At 35.2% G+C, this 20,132-nt stretch overlaps 1 protein-coding gene across 1 annotated transcript in view; it reads left to right on the forward strand.

Moving 5' to 3' along the window:
* The window catches only part of Mmp16 (matrix metallopeptidase 16), a 243,198-nt gene that overhangs the window by 126,734 nt on the left and 96,332 nt on the right, over positions 1-20,132 (forward strand). The window contains exons 3-4 of the mRNA XM_036178331.1: positions 6,356-6,478; positions 15,502-15,806. Of these exons, the coding sequence (XP_036034224.1) occupies positions 6,356-6,478; positions 15,502-15,806 (428 nt within the window). The remainder of the gene's footprint in view (positions 1-6,355; positions 6,479-15,501; positions 15,807-20,132) is intronic.

Genomic DNA, 20,132 nt, shown 5'->3' on the forward strand with positions numbered 1-20,132 from the left:
ACACCATACACAAGTAAAATTAATAATTTAAAAACATTAAGGATGTAGAATCCTACTTAGGTCATTACCCGTTTCTCACAGTTATGACTAACTGGTCATTCAAAGGTTGCAGATGGTTAGATGTAATTTCCTAATGCCTACTGCAGCTAGAGAAAGACAGGTGATCATAATGGGCTTAGCTGGTCCCTGTTATGTAGAAAGAGATAAGGTTTTTGTTTTTTTTTTTCTTGTGGTCTAGAGGGAGGGTATAAAAATTATGGAGGTGTAGAGGACATCAATGTTCCACTGGTATCCAATGACTCAGATTCCACACCAAGAGAAATTAGCCTGTCAGTATGTAGGATGTAAGTAGCCTTTCTGTGATACAGAACTGGAGATTAAGAACAACCTGATAGATAATTCCTATCTTAAAACAAAATGAGTGTTTCTGCTTGCTTTGCATTTATTTGCTTGTTTGCTTTTGTGTATTACAACTTTATTCTTACTGATTATCAATGGTACAATTATTTTTGTTTTTGTTATTTGAATACACAATACATCTTTGCCTTTAACAAATGTTAACTTGGCAGTTATTGCCAGGTGAAATTCCAAAAGCACAGTTAGCCCTTCTTGGTTTTGTCTCTCCCCTCTCTTCTATGAAGTTCCTCCTTTGCTTGAGATTGCTTGGCCTTATTCCTTATTGTTGCTGAAACTGGAGGCTCTGTGACTTCATTTGCCTGCTGTTGATTTTTTCAATGAAATAGCTAATCCTGAGGTGTTTTGAATCAGGTTACTCATATAAAATATTTCAAAGTATAAGCCTTCTAATTGTGCTATAAAATCATTGCTCTGTGCTTTTTTTGTTTTTTAATTTAATTTAATGAGTATATAATGACAATCTTACAGACACTGCCATCTACTACTTTACATGTATTATAAGATATGATGATCCACACCTGTAATGTCATTATATAGGAAGTGGAAGCAGGATGAGTGACATAACTCTGACACCTTTTGGGCCTACATAGTGAGTTTCATGTAAGTCCTGGCTAGAGAGTGAATCTTTGTCAGGAAAAACTGTGTCCAGAGAGATAGCCCCTCGGGTAAGAGTGTTTGCTGCTTCTCTTAGTTACATTTAAATTACTGTGACAACACACCATGACTAAGGCAACTGATGGAAGAAAGAGTTTAATGGGCCAAACAGTTTCAGATGGTGAGTCTATGACTGTCATAGTAGAGAGCACAGTGGCAAGCAGGGGAATTGCTGGGAATCAGTAGCTGAGAATTTTCATCCTGAGACACAACCAAGGGGCAGAGAAATAACTGGTAATCCTGTGGGCTTTTGAAACCTTGAAGCCTACCCTAAGGGACACATCTCCTCCAGCAAGGTCACACCAACCAACTCTCCCAAAGCTTTCCACCTACTGTAGGCCAAGTATTTACATAGACAAACTATGGAGGCCATTCTCAGACCACAACACTACCCAATGATAATGATGTAAGTTCAGATTCAATACCCATGTAAGAGTTTGAAACCAGCCTACGCTTGATAGAGCCTATTTCAAAGCAACAAAGAGAATAAAATACTTACTGTACTTTCAGGCTAATTAAAACACTGTCAGTCATTTGAGAAGTGATCTATAAATGTTATCAAGCCACTTATTTCTTCATGTCACTTATGTATATACTCAATTCACTGTTATTTATGTTTGCTTGTTCATTTGAGACTGCCTTCCTATAGCCTCCAGGATGCCCCCAACATCCTATGTAGCCACACTGACCTTGCTCTCATACATCCTGCTTCCCCATCCTGAGTGCTGGTTAAGGCAAGTGCCCCTTTGTCCAGGTCATATCTTAAAGATGTATTTTATTTTAGTTAGGTATGTGTGAGAGAGTGTGTGAAGGGAAGCATATGCACATGACAGCAAGTACCCCTGGAGCTTGAGTTATCAACTCTTGTCAGCTGCTCGATCTGGGTCCTTGGAACTGAACTCAGTTCCTCTACAAGAACTATAAGAACTCTCAACCACTGAACCAGCACTCTACCCCTTTATTTGATTTTAAATTTAAAAAAAAAAAAATCCTCCTTTGGCAAAGAGACATGTGGTACAGTTAATCTACAACTCCTGGGCAATTAAAAGTGATTATTCCAATTGCAGTAATCCTTGTATTATGTTGAGGTAATTAACTAGTTCCAAGCAACAAATTTAGGTATTGCTCTGAATAGAATATTTTATTATTTTTTTTGCTCCTTAGAACTGGCATTGGAAAGAGTGTAACATTTGTTCTCCACCAAAAACTAAATCCACTATCTAATAGTATAATAATTCTTTTAAATTATAAGTTGGTTACCTAATTTCTTTAAACAAGCTCACTTAAATTCCTTAATGAATAGACAGTCTTATAGTCCTATATTTTATCAAGTTGTGAAATACAAGCTCATAATGTAGGGCATGCCTGATGTTTTGCTAATTTTAAATGGAATTGTTTTTGCTAGTTCATGTTTAATGTACACACAGTAGTGTATAGGGAAGAATACTTGATGAAAGAGTTATCTCTTACAGTCGTTAATATTCTTTCTACTTCCATATATATGACATGTTTGTGTGTGTTGATATATGTGTGTGCATGTTTAATATTCTGATGATCTAAATAATGCCACATAACTTATTTAACACTTGCTAATATTTTTTGAACTGTTTTAACTGCAAGTAGCATTTCTAAAAATTTACTAAGAAAATGAAGTAGTACTTAAAATCATAGTTTTTTTTAAATCAGGATAATTAATTAGATATGCAAAGAACAATACTGTTTCATGCAGTTATCAGTAGTTTTTATTTTTATTCTTTTGTCCAGGTTGTCAAGTTGATACCCTAATAGTAATAGTTTTAAATTTAGAAGAAAAAAATGTGATCTTTGGTAGTTAAAGGTTTTTGTTTGTTTGTTTGTTTGTTTGTTATGTTTTTTGCTTGTTGATTTTCGAGAAAGTGTTTCTCTGTGTAGTTTTGGTGCCTGTGCTAGATCTTGCTCTGTAGAACAGGCTGGCCTGGAACTCACAGAGATCTGCCTGGCTCTGCCTCCCATGGATTAAAGGCATGCGCCACCATCGTCTGGCTGGTTTGTTTGTTTGTTTGTTTGTTTGTTTTGTTTTTACTGTGTGAGTATGGCAATAACTTTCAAACAGAATTGCTTTAGTGGACTGTATGACGTCCCTTTAGTCGCTGCAGACATATGGTTGGTAGGGAAGTCAGAGGCTTAGAGCTTATCTGGAGGGTAACACATTAATTAATAAGTGCAAGACAACAGATAACTGTTCTTTTTGATGATTGTGGTGACCATTACATTTCTTTCTTGTCATTGTGTACGTTAGTGTTTTATCTTTGCCCTTTCTGTCTTGTGAGTTGTATGTGTGTCCAGGCAGGCAGTTAATGAGCTGATATATGTAGAGAAAATAAGCCCTCAATGTTTGAGCTGTGTAAAATTGCTTTTAACAATCTCTGTATACCTGACAGATATAGTCCTCTCCGTGATGATACAGCCCACGAATGTTTAAAATAATAAAAGAAGCATGTTTGAGTATTCCTAGAGAGATCTGGGGACAGCTCCAAACAGCAGCAATCACTCTTCCATTTCATTAAAATCTGGAATGTCTGCATGATGAAAGCATGTCTAACCTATTGCAAAATATTTTTGAAACTAATTTTTCTCTCAGTAAATGTAGATACAAGTACACCAAACTAATGGGGTGTCCATTTACATCTGTGAGAGCTGGCTGTCCCTTCTCTCCCTGATGAGTGGTGCTTCCAGCAGCATTGCTGCAGTGTCCCAGTTACATGGACCACAACTGTGCTGAGCAAAACCTGGCTTGCGGAACCATAATCACAGATATTGGAAAGGCTGAAGCTACAAGATTGCTTGGGATGAGGATGTCCAAACTAACCTCAGGAGCATTGTAGGACCCTTTATCCATCACACAGCACTGGCTAGAATTCACAGTCTGGGGTGTAAGAACTGATGTAATTATAAAGCCAAACTGTACTAAAGCTAATGGGCACTGTTTTGTGTGGAGAATAGGTACATTACATATTTATGCAAAATGTGTTGTTTTTGAGCTGGTGGATATTTATGAAAAATGTGAGAACTGATAGCTGTTGTAGTATCTGTTATGAAAGAACTAGAAAGATCTGATATTGGAATGGAACACTCTCCTGAACATAAAAGCAGAAGTCAAACTGACTGGAAATACTCATTGCTACAGTGATTAATCTTGAAACCTAGGGTGGCCTCCCAGGAGTTAGGTGTTAGAATGCATCCCATTTGACTTGGTAAGGGAATGATTTTCCTCATAAGTATGTTGTCGAGACTCGAATGAGCTTGGCTATATCTGATGACTGTGATATCTCCATTACTCTGAGAATAATAATAATAATAGTAATAAATATGCTTTTAATCTTTACTTTAAAGGTGTTACTTTTATTGTAATGTAAATAATTGCATTGATGTACATTAATACTCTCATACATGGGTAGTATAAGCAAGCTACTTCTAAAATGTTAATTCACTCTCATTAACAAAAGTTTTTGTTTTTAATTTTGAAGTCATCCTAGAGTAAGCATGCATCAGTTTTGTAATGAAACAGCAGCAAACACAATAGGAGGAGAGCGGACTAAGATCAATAAGTAAATACAGACATTTCGAGATCAGCGTCATTCTGTTTTTTCATCTGTCCTGGAATGGTTTTTACTCTGCTGTCCTTGATTTCACAAACCTGTTTTAGCCTCCCCTCCAGGTGCCAGGATATTGAGTACACATGAAAGTACCCAGTTATACAGTGATATTCATAGGCAGCATTTCTAAATTCAAATCCATTTCAAATATTTTAAAAACTCACATATGTGATACAATACAGAAAACCAAATTATTTTCATATCCTTTCTGATTCATGTAGCAACAAGAATATTGGGTGTGATCTTGGTAGTTAGTAAAGAGGCTAAGGAACAGAAAAAAAATGTATTGTGAAGGAAACTATTGAGAATCCTTAACAACTTTCTGCTTAAACAAGAATCAAGAGTCAGTAATAAACATGACGGTAATCAAATGCCATGTCCTAGCAAACAAGTTAGACTGTGACACCTGACTACACAGTAAAATTAATACACGGAAACAACATTTCATTTCGATGCTGAGCTTCATTCTGTGATGCTGAACTGCTTACTCTGGAAAATATTTTATAACTATTGAATTTGATTATCATTGGGAAACATGAATAATGATTGAAAGTAAAAGAGAACTAGGAAAATGCCAGCACCATATGAACAAGCCATGTGCTGCTCTCAAGGCTGGAGGAGAGGGACTCTGCCACAGTGATCCCTGCTATTAGAAGGAGACTATAAAAATCTGTGGAGCTGATGGAGAGATGGCTCAGCGGCTAGGAGCACTGGCTGCTCTCCGAGAGGATCTGGGTTCAATTCCCAACATCTTTATGGTGGAACACAATCATCTATAACTCCAGTTCCAAGGGATCCAGCTTCCTCTTCTGACCCTGCAGGCACCTAGACATCTCCACAGGCAAAACATCCATATACATGAAATAAAATTTAGAAATATTGTGTTTAAAAAGTGTTAACTCATATCCCATGCAAAAATGTGCTAAAAGTCTTTGATCAAATTGTAGGACTCAAGATGGGCGTTGGTGGCACACGCCTTTAATCCCAGCAGTCTGGAGGCCGAAGCAGGTGAATCTCTATTAGTTTGAGGCCAGCCTGATTTACAGAGTGAGTTCCAGAATAGCTAGGGAGGGCTGTTACACAGAGAAATCCTGTCTCAGAGAAAAAAATCTTAGGAGTGTAGAATTATTTTCTTTTGCCAACTATATTATAATGAGATGCTATAGTGAAATGTATTGAGATATTGTCACAGAATAGTATAATTTTAATTATATATTATCAAATATTATACTAAGATATTATAATGGAATATTGTACTCAGAAATTATAATGGGAAATTAATCTGAAAAACAAAAAAACAAAAACAAAAACAAAACCACATCACAGAATGTTAGCATACCCTGGTGTCATTTCATAGATAATGTGAGGAAGTGAAGATTTGTTCAAGGTTGTATACTTTTCAACAGTGGAATCTATATAGAAATTTCAAGTAACTTCTTTTTGTGCAGTAATCTCAAAGTACATTGGAGGAAGTAAATACACTAAAGAATTTGAATAGTAACATAGTATTAACCCTCTCTGAAAATGTATGACATCGATTTAGATTTAAATTGTAAGAACATTGAACATGGACCATTTCCCTTTGTGAGTCGCTGTTTCCCTTTTGAAATCATTAAGAGGAATTGCTGAAAATACCCACTCTTTTTCAGCTGGATGAAGAAGCCTCGATGTGGTGTACCAGACCAGACCAGAGGCAGCTCCAAATTCAACATTCGTCGAAAGCGCTACGCACTAACCGGACAGAAGTGGCAACACAAACACATCACTTACAGGTACAGGACTCAGCCCCACCCACAACCTTGTTTCATTTCTGTTGCTTTGACACTCCTATCAAGTAGTGCCTAGTGAGAACTTTGGAGACTGATTGAAAAACACTTGTGTACTTCATACAAGACTGATTGAAAGCAATTCTTTGCCTCATACAGTGATACAGAAGGTATTTAGAAAGGTAATAAACATTAAAAAATATAAGAGTTTGCCGGGGGTGGGGGGTGGGGGGGTGGGGGGTGGTGGTGGTGGTGGTGGTGGTGGTGGCGCACGCCTTTAATCCCAGCACTTGGAAGGCAGAGCCAGGCAATCTTTGTGAGTTCAAGGCCAACCTGGTCTACAGAGCAAGAGCCAGGAAAGGCGCAAAGCTACACAGAGAAACCCTGTCTCAAAAAAAAAAAAAAAAAAAAAAAAAAAAATATATATATATATATATATATATATATATATATATATGTTTGAAACTTTGAAACTACTGTCACTCATACTCTACATTTCTATTCATAAAGCCGAGCATAATTCTAAGCAATTTCAAAATAATAAAATTTTTTTCATGGTCATCTTAAATAATATAAGATTTCATTTTCACAACAATTTTAGACCAATGAATCTTGAGCAGCACAGTTTCTGCTGTTGAGAGTATTTTGTTTAATGTGGCACATTTGCAGATCTGATGATCCAGAATCAATTTGATTCCTGATGGAGAACTATTGTTTACACTACCATTCACCCTGTCTGGGTCTATGTATTTGGCTGGTATATGATGTCATATGTTGACATCTACAATATTATACAAGTAGTTTCAGTGTCCTAAAAAAAATCCCATGTCCTTCCAATTTATTCATCTCTCTTCCCTCCAAACCACTGGCAATTACTTATTTTGTTATTATCAATGTAAGCATGGATTTTTATGTATTGCCATTTAGTTGTAGTGTGGCATAATGTCTTTTCCAACTCACTTCTCCTTACTGAGATGCATCTAAGATTTCTTCACATCTTTTTTGTGACTTGATAGCTCATTTGTTTTTATTACTCAATAATAATCCATTGTAAAGATATCACAGTTTACTTTAACCATTGGAACCATCTCAGTTGTTTTCAGGGTTTCTCAGGAATGTAGGTAGTATAAACATTTTTGCGCAAGTTTTTTGTGTGCATATAAATTTCTAGATAATTTGAATAAGTACCAAGGAGAGTGATTGTTTATTGAATATTAAAACTGGGGTCGAGCTCTTTATAAAACTGCCAATATATAGCTTTTTTTATTGGCTCAATATTCCATTTTGAATCATCACCAGTGGTACCTGAAAACTGTTTCCTTATAATCTCTCTGACATTTAGTTTAAGGGTTTGAAACTGTAACTGATTTGACAGCATTTCTTAGTTAGGGTTACTGTTGCTGTGATGAAACACCAAAAGCAACTTGGGGAGGAAAGGATTTGTTTGGCTTACATATCCTTAGTCACAGTCAATTGAGGGAAGCAAAGAATAGAAACACAAATCTGGTGGGAACCTGGATGCAGGAGCTGACACAGAGGAGACAGAGGAGTGCCTCTTACTGGCTTGCTCCTTCTGCCTTCTTCAGGCTGCTTTCTTATAGAACTCAGGCCTAACAGCTCAGGGTTGGCACCAAGGCCAGTGGGCTGGGCCTTCCCATAGAAATTGCTAATGAAGAGCATACCTAACAGGCTTCCTTACAGCTGGATCTTAGGAGGCATTTTCTCATTTGAGAGTCTCTTACTAAATGTATCTGGCTTGTCAGGTGGCCATAAAACTAGCTAGGACACAGATGCAAAATTCTCATTGTTCATGGAGACAGAGATAATGTACTTAGACAGTTTCATTAGTGAAATATAATGTTCAGCATCATCTGTACTTGCATACTCTCAGCATATCTACTTTGGTGAAGTGTCTCCTCAGATTTTCTGATTAATAACTAGATGGTTTTCTTGTTAAAGAGACTTATCATTTCTTCAGTAAGCCTTTAATCAGTTCTATCTTCAACATCTTCTCTTGTTTTGTGGCATTCACTTCCATTGTCTTTGTGATTGGTTTTTAGAGCAGTTGTTTTAATTCTAATAATGTCCAACTGATTTCCTTACTTTGTTGTTATATGTAGTGTCTAAAAATATACTATTATGGTTTACTACACTGAGATGCCTGGGCTCTGGTGGTGAAAAATTGAACTGGCTGTTATTGTGTATTTATCCTGAGTGAGATTGGTGCCTAGCCCAATTGACATTAGAAACTTCATCTAGCAACTGGTTGAAACAGATGCAGAGACCCACAGTCAAACATTGAACCAAGCTCAGGAAGTCCTGCTGAAGAGATGGGGGAAGGATTTGAGGAGTCAGAATAGTCCAAGGACATCAGAGGAAAACCCACAGAATCAACTAACCTGAGCTCATGGGTGCTCACAGAGACTGAACCAGTGAGCCTTCATGGGACTCACCTAGTCCCTGTGCATATATGTAACAGTTGTGTGGCTTGGTCTTCTTGTGGGGCTCCTAACTGTGAGAGCAGGGGCTGTCTCTTGACTCTTTCACTGGCTTTTAGGACTCTATTCTTCATACTGGATTCCCTTGCCCATAGTTAATACAAGGGGAGGAACTTGAGTCTGACTGCAACTTGATATGCCATGTTCCATGGATACCCTTGGGAGGCCTGCCCTTCTCTAAATAGAAATTGAGGAGTAGTGGAGGGACTGGGGAGAGGAGGGAGGGAAAATTGCCGTGGAGATGTCAAGTAAATAAATAAATAATAAAAATATGCCATCAAAACCAAGGACATCTAGATGATCCTTTAACGTATTTTCTAGTCATTTGCTATCATTCATTATCTCCTGAGTGTTGGAATTAACACACCCAGGGCTTCGTCCATGCTAATTAAAAACTCCCAATTGAGCTCCATCCCCAACCCTACTTCCAATTACTTTTGAAACAATATGTAAGATGTGCACAATAACTACAACTGTATTCACTCATGTAGATGCATATGTGGATGTGTATGTATACCCTATCATCCCCAGCAATATTGCTGAAAAGATCTGCATTTTTTCAGACTATATTCCTTTCACTCATTTGTCATAGATCAGTCGTTGACTTGTCTGCATTGGTCACTCTCTGGGCTTATTCTTCACTTCTATTCCTGATATGTCCCATCTAATCAATATCAGACTATCTCAATTACTAACTTGAAAGTTACTGTAATACCTAGGGTTTCTAGTTGCCTGTGTAAATTTTTTGAATATCATGTTGATTATGTTGCGTTTCATAAATTTCAACATCAACTTCAAAATCCATCTGTTCATATCTATGAAATAATTGAACATGATTTTGATTAATAATGCATTATGTCTACTGATCAAGTAACAAAGAAATACAATCTTAACATATTGAGTTTATCTATCCACACACATGACTACTTTACTACTTATTTATATTTTATTCTGTGTCAGAATTTTCTACTTTTTCTCATATTGATAGTGTATATATGTATATATATATATATATACTAAATATTATACACAAAAAGCATTAATCATTAGCATTTCATTTTATTGCAGGCTTAAATATTGTTTTCATATTTTGTTTGCTTTGCGGTATCTGAGAAAGAAGTATATTCCTTCTCTAATAATTTTCCTTTCTTTATGTAGATCTGAATTTCTGATCTTATCTCTGAAGAAGTCTTAAATTTCTTGTCAGAAAAGCCTACTGACAAGAATTTCTTAGTTTTTCTTTGAACAAGTTATTTTTTCTACTTCACTTTTGAATGCTAATTTCACTGGATGCTGATTTTTAGGTTGGTGGTTTTATTATATATTATCTAAACACTTTAACATTCTGTACTTATTTCTTCTTGCATTTTTTTTCTAATTTTCTAATTATAATTGTTTCCTTTGCTCCTCTACAGATATGATTCTGGTATGATGGGGGTTGCTCCTTCATGTGCTCTGAGTTTCATGGATCAGTAATTTGGTTTCTGTTGTTAATATTGAAACATTCTTAGACATTATTAAATCTGCTCTTCTTCCTTTGAGTGTAATCTTTACATCTATTTCCCCATAGTTCCTAGATTATCTGTTCTGGGTTTCATCATTTCCTTGCTGTACTTTGCAGTTTAGAAAGTTCCTACAATATTTTAAAATTCACTGATTATTTTCTTGGCCATAATAAGAATCAGAGGTAGTCTTCATTTGTTTCATGTGCAATTTTATTTCTGCCCTGCCCTTTATGTCATTTCTTAAAGTTTCTATTACATAGCTAAAGCGCGCACACACACATGCACACACACACACACACACACACACACACACACACCTTACAATTTTTGTTAGCTATATTTCTGTTAAGATTCTAACATATTGATGAGTTATTTTGAACAACTGGTTTGATAATTCCAGAGTTTCAGCTGTTTCTGAATGTTTTTGTGTGGCTGGCTTTTTCTATTTTGACTGTATGTTCTCCAATATGAAGATAATGCAATGACAAAGTTCTTGACTAGAGACTATGTGAGATTAAAAAAAAGAAAGAAAGAAAAAAAAAACAGCCAGAAAGCTATCTATAAGTCTAGAAAACAATGAATATTTGTTGGTAATTTATGACAGAGAAGACCTTTCACGCATGTAAATAATTTAAGCCTCCCCAAACCGTAATGATCTTGAGGAAAGAGTACTACAATGTTTCTCTATCTTAATTAAATTCCAAGGTATTTATCTTTGTTCTTACCTCCAATATCAAAGGTGTAACTGCAGTCTAACTTTGAAAAAGATTTACCACCATAAGAAAAAATAAAGTAGCAACCTTCCTATGTGCCATTATCATGAAATTAACTGGCACAGTACATAATGATGTTAAGAGTAAAATCCTAAGTCTTCATAGTTAACAGTGCCAGGACACCCATTTTGATATGAGTACCAATTATTATGATAAATAAAAATCTATACACATTTTTGCTTTAGTCTTGTTTTTGGTATGATTTTTAGATTAAAGTTCCAAATATTATCTGAAGGAAAATTTGAAAAACGTGGTAAGATTCTCCATAAAATAGCCAGATAAACACTTGTGCAAATAAAATCCATCTTTAAATGATTGTTCTCTTTATCTATAAAAGGTAATATGCACCGAGCGTTGGTTGTGAACGCCTTTAATCTCAGCACTTGGGAGGCAGAGGCAGGTGGATCTCTGTGGATTCGAGGCCAGCCTGGGCTACAGAGTGAGTTCCAGGACAGGTGCAAAGCTACACAGGGAAATCCTGTCTCAAAAAACCAAAACATAAAGAAAAGAAAAGAAAATATGCAAGTAATGATTTTTCAATTAAATCAGCTTCATTACAGTTGTCAAAATGTTAGCATTCCTCTTTTTACAGCACTGCCCTCTCACACAGTGAACATTTAGTTATCTGAGCAGTACGTACTCAAAATTTAAGGCTACCCAGTTTATTTTGCTGTCATTACACCATGATCTCTGTGCCACTGTTATCTCATTTATCAGGTAATATTAAAGGGTGACACCTTGTTTGCTGAGTCTCCTGTATTAGTCTCCAAACATGGCTCTGAAGTACACATGTATGGTTTCTATTTATTCATAAATAATATCACATCTAGCATGGTGAAGCATATTTTGCAAGTGCCTCTGTGCATGGCTTCTAAAAACAGTGACAATTTTCAAGTTAAAGTGTGTACAAGGTGTGTTAGTCTATATTGTCCTATTGCTTTCTTCTTCTCATAGCCTCTAATAACTTACCTAAAAGTCATACTAACATAACTACACTTGCTTTCATCATTTAATATTACCATTTACTTGAAATAAAATTCATTTCTCCATTATACATTGTATTACCAATCTCCACTCACAGTTCTCTCAGAATATACAGTAAAACATGTTCTCTATGTCCCCAGTACCATCAATCTTAGCATGTTCCTGTCCATCCTCTGTGTGAGTTAGTGATATAATTTTTTCCTGTCACTTTTCCCCTCTTATCCATTTTCCTTAATGGATAGTCATATTTGTAATGGAAATTCAATTAGAGGGCTTCTATGCTTACACCTTTCTAGACCCTTCCTACTATAGAATATTATCTCCCTGTAAGTCCTCTCTCATTTCATGACCTTCTCTTTTGTGTTCATTTTATAGCACCTCACTCCAGCTCTATTTTTTACATGGATGAATTTACTTTGGCCTCTTACGGACTGTGTCTAGACACTAAATGATAAGTGTCTTGGTCCATCCTGTCAATAAAGCAACATTTAGCATCTTTTGTTTGCTTCCTCACTTAATTGTCACCATAGATTATCACTGTTTTTGCTCTTTAAATTCCCTGTCTTGTTACAAAACTACACAAGCTCTCTTGGAGTATAGTCTAGCATCTAGATTAGTACTCTTCTGCAGTAAATCCTTTCAAATCCTATGCCGTTAGCACTTTTGTAGTCCCACAGTATATAAAGAGGATAAATGACTACTAGTAATTTAATTTGCAAAAAAAATTAAGAATGATGCCTTCACTTAGCATGCATCTCTTTTTCCTCACGATGGGAAATGAATTCTAACAAGGTGCAAAGACCTTGATGCCTCCAAGTAGATACTTCCTTTTTCTCAAAATATAATGTAGGACATTGCTGAAGGAAAGATAAGACTAGAGCCAAATGAAAAACAGCCATCCCTGAGCAGGCAGAAAGCAGTTGCTCCTATCCATCCTTCCACTGCTGTTAAATTTAGTTGTGTGTGTACCCTCAAAAATGCATCCTCTCTCTACTGGCTCTGTCTAATCTATTGTTTCACCAATTCCCTTTTGGGGGTTTGCAAAAGTCCTTAAAATCTTCCATTTCTGCTGGGCGGTGGTGGCGCACGCCTTTAATCCCAGCACTCTGGAGGCAGAGGCAGGCGGATCTCTGAGTTTGAGGCCAGCCTTGTCTCCAAAGCGAGTCCCAGGAAAGGCGCAAAGCTACACAGAGAAACCCTGTCTCGAAAACCTAAAAATGAAAAAAAAAAAAAAAAAACAACTTTCATTTCAGCATTTTCTCTGCCAGAGTATACGCTCCTCGTTGTGGCTCGAATCATTTATTCATGGCAGAAGTCCAGTGTCAAGAGTCATTCCTAATGCTCTATTTGCTCTTCCTACATTCAAAACAATATATCAAAAGTGAAGAGGAGGGCATTGATAAAATATAATATTTTAAAATTATGAGGAAAATAAGCATGCAAATGATTTTAATTCTATGTAGAAAAAAAAGTTTCTGTCAACAATAAATGCCAGAGATTTGTTCTGCATTCAGCTCAGTTCTGAGAAGAATTAAGAAAATTGAAAACAAAATAAAGCAAAACAAAACAAATAAAACCCTCTGAGTGTACCTTTCTCACTGCTCCAACTACACCAGCTACTTTGTGGCTCTTGGAATCTGCTGGAAAATCTCCCCTTCATGGCCTTTCACCAGCTCTGGCTCCCTGGATCACCCCTTGCCTCCAACCCTGTTCTGCTTGTTGGTGTTTAGTCCTTTTATATAGAATAAATAATATCCAGAAGCATTCTAAACTGCAAATAAGGTAGGGACTATATGTTATAAGGAAAGGAAAGCTTATTTTTAGATGTATAGTACATATGGACTCCAAGACAATGGGCTCTGAAGAGTGTTTAGGAATAAGCTTGTCAGAAGATTTCCTTTAAATTCATATAAATTGTAACATTTTTGTAAGGTAGGTATTAATACTCATCTCCATGTATTGTTGGTGGTATTAAATAAGGTGTATTGAGGGTTTGTCACACTCTTAATGAACAAATAAGGTTATTATTATTATTATTATTATTATTATTATTATAGCATTTGTAATGATTACATGCAACTTACTTGTATATAATCACAATGTTACTTTTCTATTAGAAAGTACATCTCAAATGTTTTTAGTATTGAGAAATAGATCTTAAAAATAAAAATAAATTTTAGTCCTTTATAAGGAATGTCATTCAGCTTAGATACCATAATTTGGCTACATCACTATCATTGTAAACTGCAGCTCTCCCAATTATCTTTGATGTCTGTATACCAAGCTATATTACATTGAACATCATAGCATTTTTATTAAAGGTTTTACTTGGTGTAATCTGTGCAGAATATTACTAACAGAAAGGATTTGAAACCTGTGAACCTTGTAGTATCCATCTGTTACTTAAAAAAATGCATAGAATGACTGTATTCTGCACCATAAAGTTTTATATATATATATATATATATATATATATATATATATATGTGTGTGTGTGTGTGTATGTATATGTGTGTGTATGTTTCATTTATGCTGTATTTTAAAGAAATTATCAGGAAATCGTGTGTGTGTGTGTGTGTGTGTGATTAGTGTTAAATGAATCAAAAACAGTAATTTTGCTTCATCAATTTATATTAATGTTAGACCAGGATGAAACTAATAATGTCAAGGTAACATTTTTATTTTTTCCTGCTTTGATTTAAATTCACAAAATTTGTAAATCTTTGTTGTAAGTTGCTATTTTATTTAGTTGTGTTTTGTTTACTAGAAAGACTTAGTTAAGATTATCAGAGCAGACTATCAGAGACCACAATAAGTGGGCCTTTGTTTTAAAAACAATAAATAAAACTTGCTTCGTGATGAGTTGGTGTTCACAGCTCTAAGCCTAAAGATATTATTTGATTGGATAATTACAGTGATATACCTCTGCAATGATGAAAATAAAAAGGAAATTGGGGTTTTTATTTCAGCTCTATGCTACTGCACCTGCTTGATCACTTGGCAAACTGATTGATCTATCATCCTACCTCCCACAAGCCTCCTACATAGACCTTTATCCTAATAGCCTTGGCACACGAAGGCTCCCTGGATGATAATGAGATAACCCAGTGTAATGAACAGTGTCTATAAAGTCAGTAAACATGAATAAATTCTATTTCTGTGTAATACAGCCATTTTCTCTGATAATTCTGAACTAAAATGTGAAAAATTGCAATAATTCAAATTACATACAAGAAGACACACTGATCATTATCTTTTCCAACTTTCAGTATAAAGAACGTAACTCCAAAAGTTGGAGACCCTGAGACCAGGAAAGCAATTCGCCGTGCCTTTGATGTGTGGCAGAATGTAACTCCACTAACATTTGAAGAAGTTCCCTACAGTGAACTAGAAAATGGCAAACGTGATGTGGATATAACCATCATTTTTGCATCTGGTTTTCATGGAGACAGTTCCCCCTTTGATGGGGAGGGAGGATTTTTGGCACATGCCTATTTCCCTGGACCAGGAATTGGAGGAGATACTCATTTTGATTCTGATGAGCCATGGACACTGGGAAATCCCAATCATGATGGTAAGTGCATCATATCTTGTCAAGATTAATGATCCCTCTTTTATTTTAGAAAACTTAAATAATTTTCTAATTTATAAGCATAAGGAATAGAGTCCATATATTACTTGTAAAATTATAAAAGCCATGTTAAAGGCTTTTTATATTTTAGGGAAATAATTGATCAGAAGTATTACATTGTATACATACGTATGTGTTCTTTGAGGGAATAGGTATAAGTGGTGCAAACACTGATTACATTGTTTTTCTAAATCATTACTTCTTAAAATAATTTGTAGTTTGTCACTAAGGTCATGAGATATTCATCATATACACAATATTCCAGTTTTCTGTGTGAAATATACTCCGACATATACAGTGCACTGTATATTTTAGATTATCTTCAGCGCTGTTATCACCCTCACCCTTCTTATGTACGCCCTTTTCTCCTCTTTTGTCTTTCATCTGTTTCACTGGGACAGGACATGACTATGTGCTTAATTATCTTAATGCTGTCTCTATTGTCTCATAAGCAAACATCTTGCATTTTTTTAAACCTATCTGTCAGTTGTCTTACTGCTGTCATTATGTTCTGATACTCCACAGCAGTGGAACAGCAAGAAAATCCAATCCAAGAATGAGTTACAGTTGCTAAGTATACGAATCCCCTTGTATAAAAATGTGCATTGATAGATTATGTTTTTAAAAAATCAGTTTTGTCAGACCCAAGAATCCTGTGACTCCTTAGGGGTCAAAGCCCTCATTCCTACAATCCACACCTAAATAGTTTTCCCTCCTCATTTTTGTTAATGATGTTCTACTACAGTGTATTGTACTTTGATGGCAGCTAATCAGCTAATAAAACTCTTAATCCCTCTTTGATGAGTTAATCCTAGTCATGGAATCGAGTTTCATTAGTTCATGAGAATGTTTAGCTGAAGGGATTTTGTTAGTTACCTTGCTCTTTTAGGATATATAGAAGTTAGTATGGTCACGAATATTGTAAATTTTGTAAGGCTAAATTTGAAACTAACCATCAGTTTCATAGGACAAATTAATCTACTTGTTTTCCACAATAAAATTGTCATACTAACTTGATCTTTGGAGTTACTAGTTCTGCATGTTATAATATTAAATTAGGCTTGCATTATTACTAAGTTTTCTGAAGCTAATGAGAGAATGTCATACAATTTTTTTATAGAGGAATAAAAAGCCAAAGCCTTATAGTCAAATAGATTTATGTTTAAATGTTGGTTAATTAATCATTGTCTCAAATAGCCTGCAACAAATTTGTTTTAATCTGTATTGTGTAATTTATGTAGTAGGCTGTGAACCCTGGAAGTAGAAGTGTTTTCAATGTAGGCTGTGTGTAGAATATATTTAACTTTTTTATAACATTCCATTACTAATACTAAAACATTGGCAGACATAGTTGAATGTTGCCAGTTGCATTTATTTAGCTTTGTGGCCTCATAAATTTAAATTATCTAAATATTGCATAAATATTATATCTTTCAATCTGTCTATATTTTCTCTTAAATTACTATAATCCTCAATAAAAAGCAGTACTAAACTTTAGTTCTCTGCTCCAATAGGTAGCCGACAGAACATTTATAAATAAACAAGTTTACTGACAAAAATAAATGAGGATTTGATTATGTAGGAAAGGAAAATGTTTACACTAATTTGAGTGGGACCAGTGCTATGAATGCTTATGTGTTTCATTTGATTTAAAAAGTTTTCCAAGGAATGTGTCAGTGAAAAAAAAAAATCTCAAATGTAACATGACCTAATACTTACAGCTAGGTCAAGACATGTTTGACCAAATGTTTTTAAGAATACAACCTATTTTTCTTAATTTATACTGTGGATTGTAACTTAAAGTGTAGTTAAAATATTCTTTTGATATAAGCATCCAGCTGCAGTCTTAAACAATCTGACATCTGGCCATTCATTTTGAGAAAAATATATTTACCAGTCAAGTAAGAATTTTTTGCTCTGGGAAGAATCTTCAAGGAAAACTTGTGCAAAATAAGTGTTTCAGAATTGCCCGGGATTAAGGGCATGTTAATTGGCAGTTGAAAATGTAGTTCCATAACAACTTACTGCTTAATTGAAATTCAGAGACTTAAGCGGCAAGAGCGAACAGCTAGGTGGTGTCAATCTGAAGTATTGATCGTATTATAAGACCAGCCTCCAGCTTTGCTTGAGGTATTGGTGGATGTGAGAAGCATTCATGCTGTGTTACGTCCTAGTTCCTAAAAGCCCGTAAGACTGTCATTTTGTAGCACAGATAACACAAGGTACAATTCTAACATCTTTATTGACAAACTTTGTCTTTTCTTTAATCTAGTTCTTGAATGCTTACTTCCCTGGGTTGTTTTCTCCCTCACTCACAGATCTCAAGCAGCTAGAGAACATGTGGCTTGTTTTGCAGCAAAAATATGCAAATGAAGAGCCTCTTGATAAGTGCCTTGCTCATTTTCCACAGCATATTGCTCCGCTAATGAAGGCAATTTGAATTCTGTCTACCTCAAAAGAGATAAACACTGTCACAGGCATCCAGTAGCCATAGACCATCGCTGCCTACTTTTTTACCAATTTGCTTATTGTCGTGATGCCTTTTAAAAATGCAAGCTAATGGTTATTAATAGAATTACACAATAATTTTATTAAAACATAAAAGGACATTTACATATGCATGCATCTTTAATAAAACGTTGCCATTTTCAAATTTATATTGAATTTTCATTAGTGAAAAAGCTGAGTATGTGCATAGTTAATTCAAAACAAAAAAATAATTAGCTTAGACAAGAATTTTTTTTTTTTTTTTTTTTTTGGTTTTTTGAGACAGGGTTTCTGTGTGTAGTTTTGGGGCCGGTCCTGGATCTTGCTCTGTAGTACAGGCTGGCTTCAAACTCACAGAGATCCACCCGGTTCTGCCTCCCAAGTGCTGGGATTAAAGGTGTGAGCCACTACCACCCAGCCTGACAAGATTTTTTTAAAGTATTTATTGCCTCGGGGTGAGAAAATTTAACTCTAGCAGAATATTAAAATCTATTTTGAATGATATCAACATTGTTTTCTAAGCTATGATGTAATAATAAAAATTTAGGTGGTGTTGTCTGTTTTAAAACAAACATTATACCAATTTCACCTGAATAAGCAAGTATCTAGTACAATAAGATTTCAAATCAGTCACCTACAACAGAAAAATAACCATGCCTATAAAACTATATAAAAGCATGTTAAAGAAAATTATCTAGAAATTGTCAGAATTTCATTATAAACTAAGTTACAACTCTGTTAACACACAAGTACATTGCAAAGGTCGAAGAAGAAATACTTGCCTGGCATTAAGAAGCCGTGAGGTTGATGTCCTTCACCGTGTGTGTGTGTGTGTGTGTGTGTGTGTGTGTGTGTGTGTGTGTGTGTGTTTTGCAGAAACAGTTTATTGTTTGTAAGTTCATTCTCTAGTGTAAAGAGGCATGCATCAAGATGATCAGTGCTGTCTAACAAATATGGAGGGGAAATGATGGTAATAATTTCATTGAAAACAAAACCTATTAAATCTATCATTATTAAATATGAACTTACTGACTTCTACCTCTAGGCTTTCTCATGTGTTTACCTTCTTTTGTGAGTATACCTATGTGGATATCTTCATAATACATTCTTCATATGGACCACAGAGAGTCAATGAGGAATGGTATAATGGGTCACAGAGATACATGTTTCTTTCCAGAGGCAAACCAAGACTTTAAATCTCCTTGTTTTGTCTCCCAGCCTTTCTGTTCACCTTGCAGGTACTGTTGCTACACAGTGATTCTCAGGAGACTGTAAACTTTCACTCTGATTTTTGATGAAGAAAAGTTTTAGGTGACAAGTGAGCATTTGTGACATGCTTATCAGTCAATCCACAGTCTGTGTGATTATCATCTATGTCATCTATCCTTAGGGTCAATGGATATGAAAAATAGTTGCTGTGACTATGTGGTAAAGGACCTTGATCAGTTCCTAACACAGGAGTACTTGCTGAGTTGTTAAATTTAAAATTAGTTTACTAACACATGTTTTTTAACATGTTTTACTAAAACAAAAGGAGACTTTTTTTTCAAAGTAATTAGGCATCACATTCAAGAAGGGAATTGTTTCTTTGTTTACAAAAGTCTCTTCTTCCTTCCTAGAATGAAATTCATTTTATCATGTTTATTTCATTTTACTAAACTCATAATAAAGTTTGATACTCTTTTGAGTTTCTCAAAACTATTCAATTACTGTTGCATTATATGATTGTCATGCTAAATTGAATTGGTTCTTTATTTTTATATATTCATACAAATCAGAATA

The sequence above is a fragment of the Onychomys torridus genome, chromosome 2 (assembly GCF_903995425.1).
Source record: "Onychomys torridus chromosome 2, mOncTor1.1, whole genome shotgun sequence".
Classification (NCBI taxonomy): Eukaryota; Metazoa; Chordata; class Mammalia; order Rodentia; family Cricetidae; genus Onychomys; species Onychomys torridus.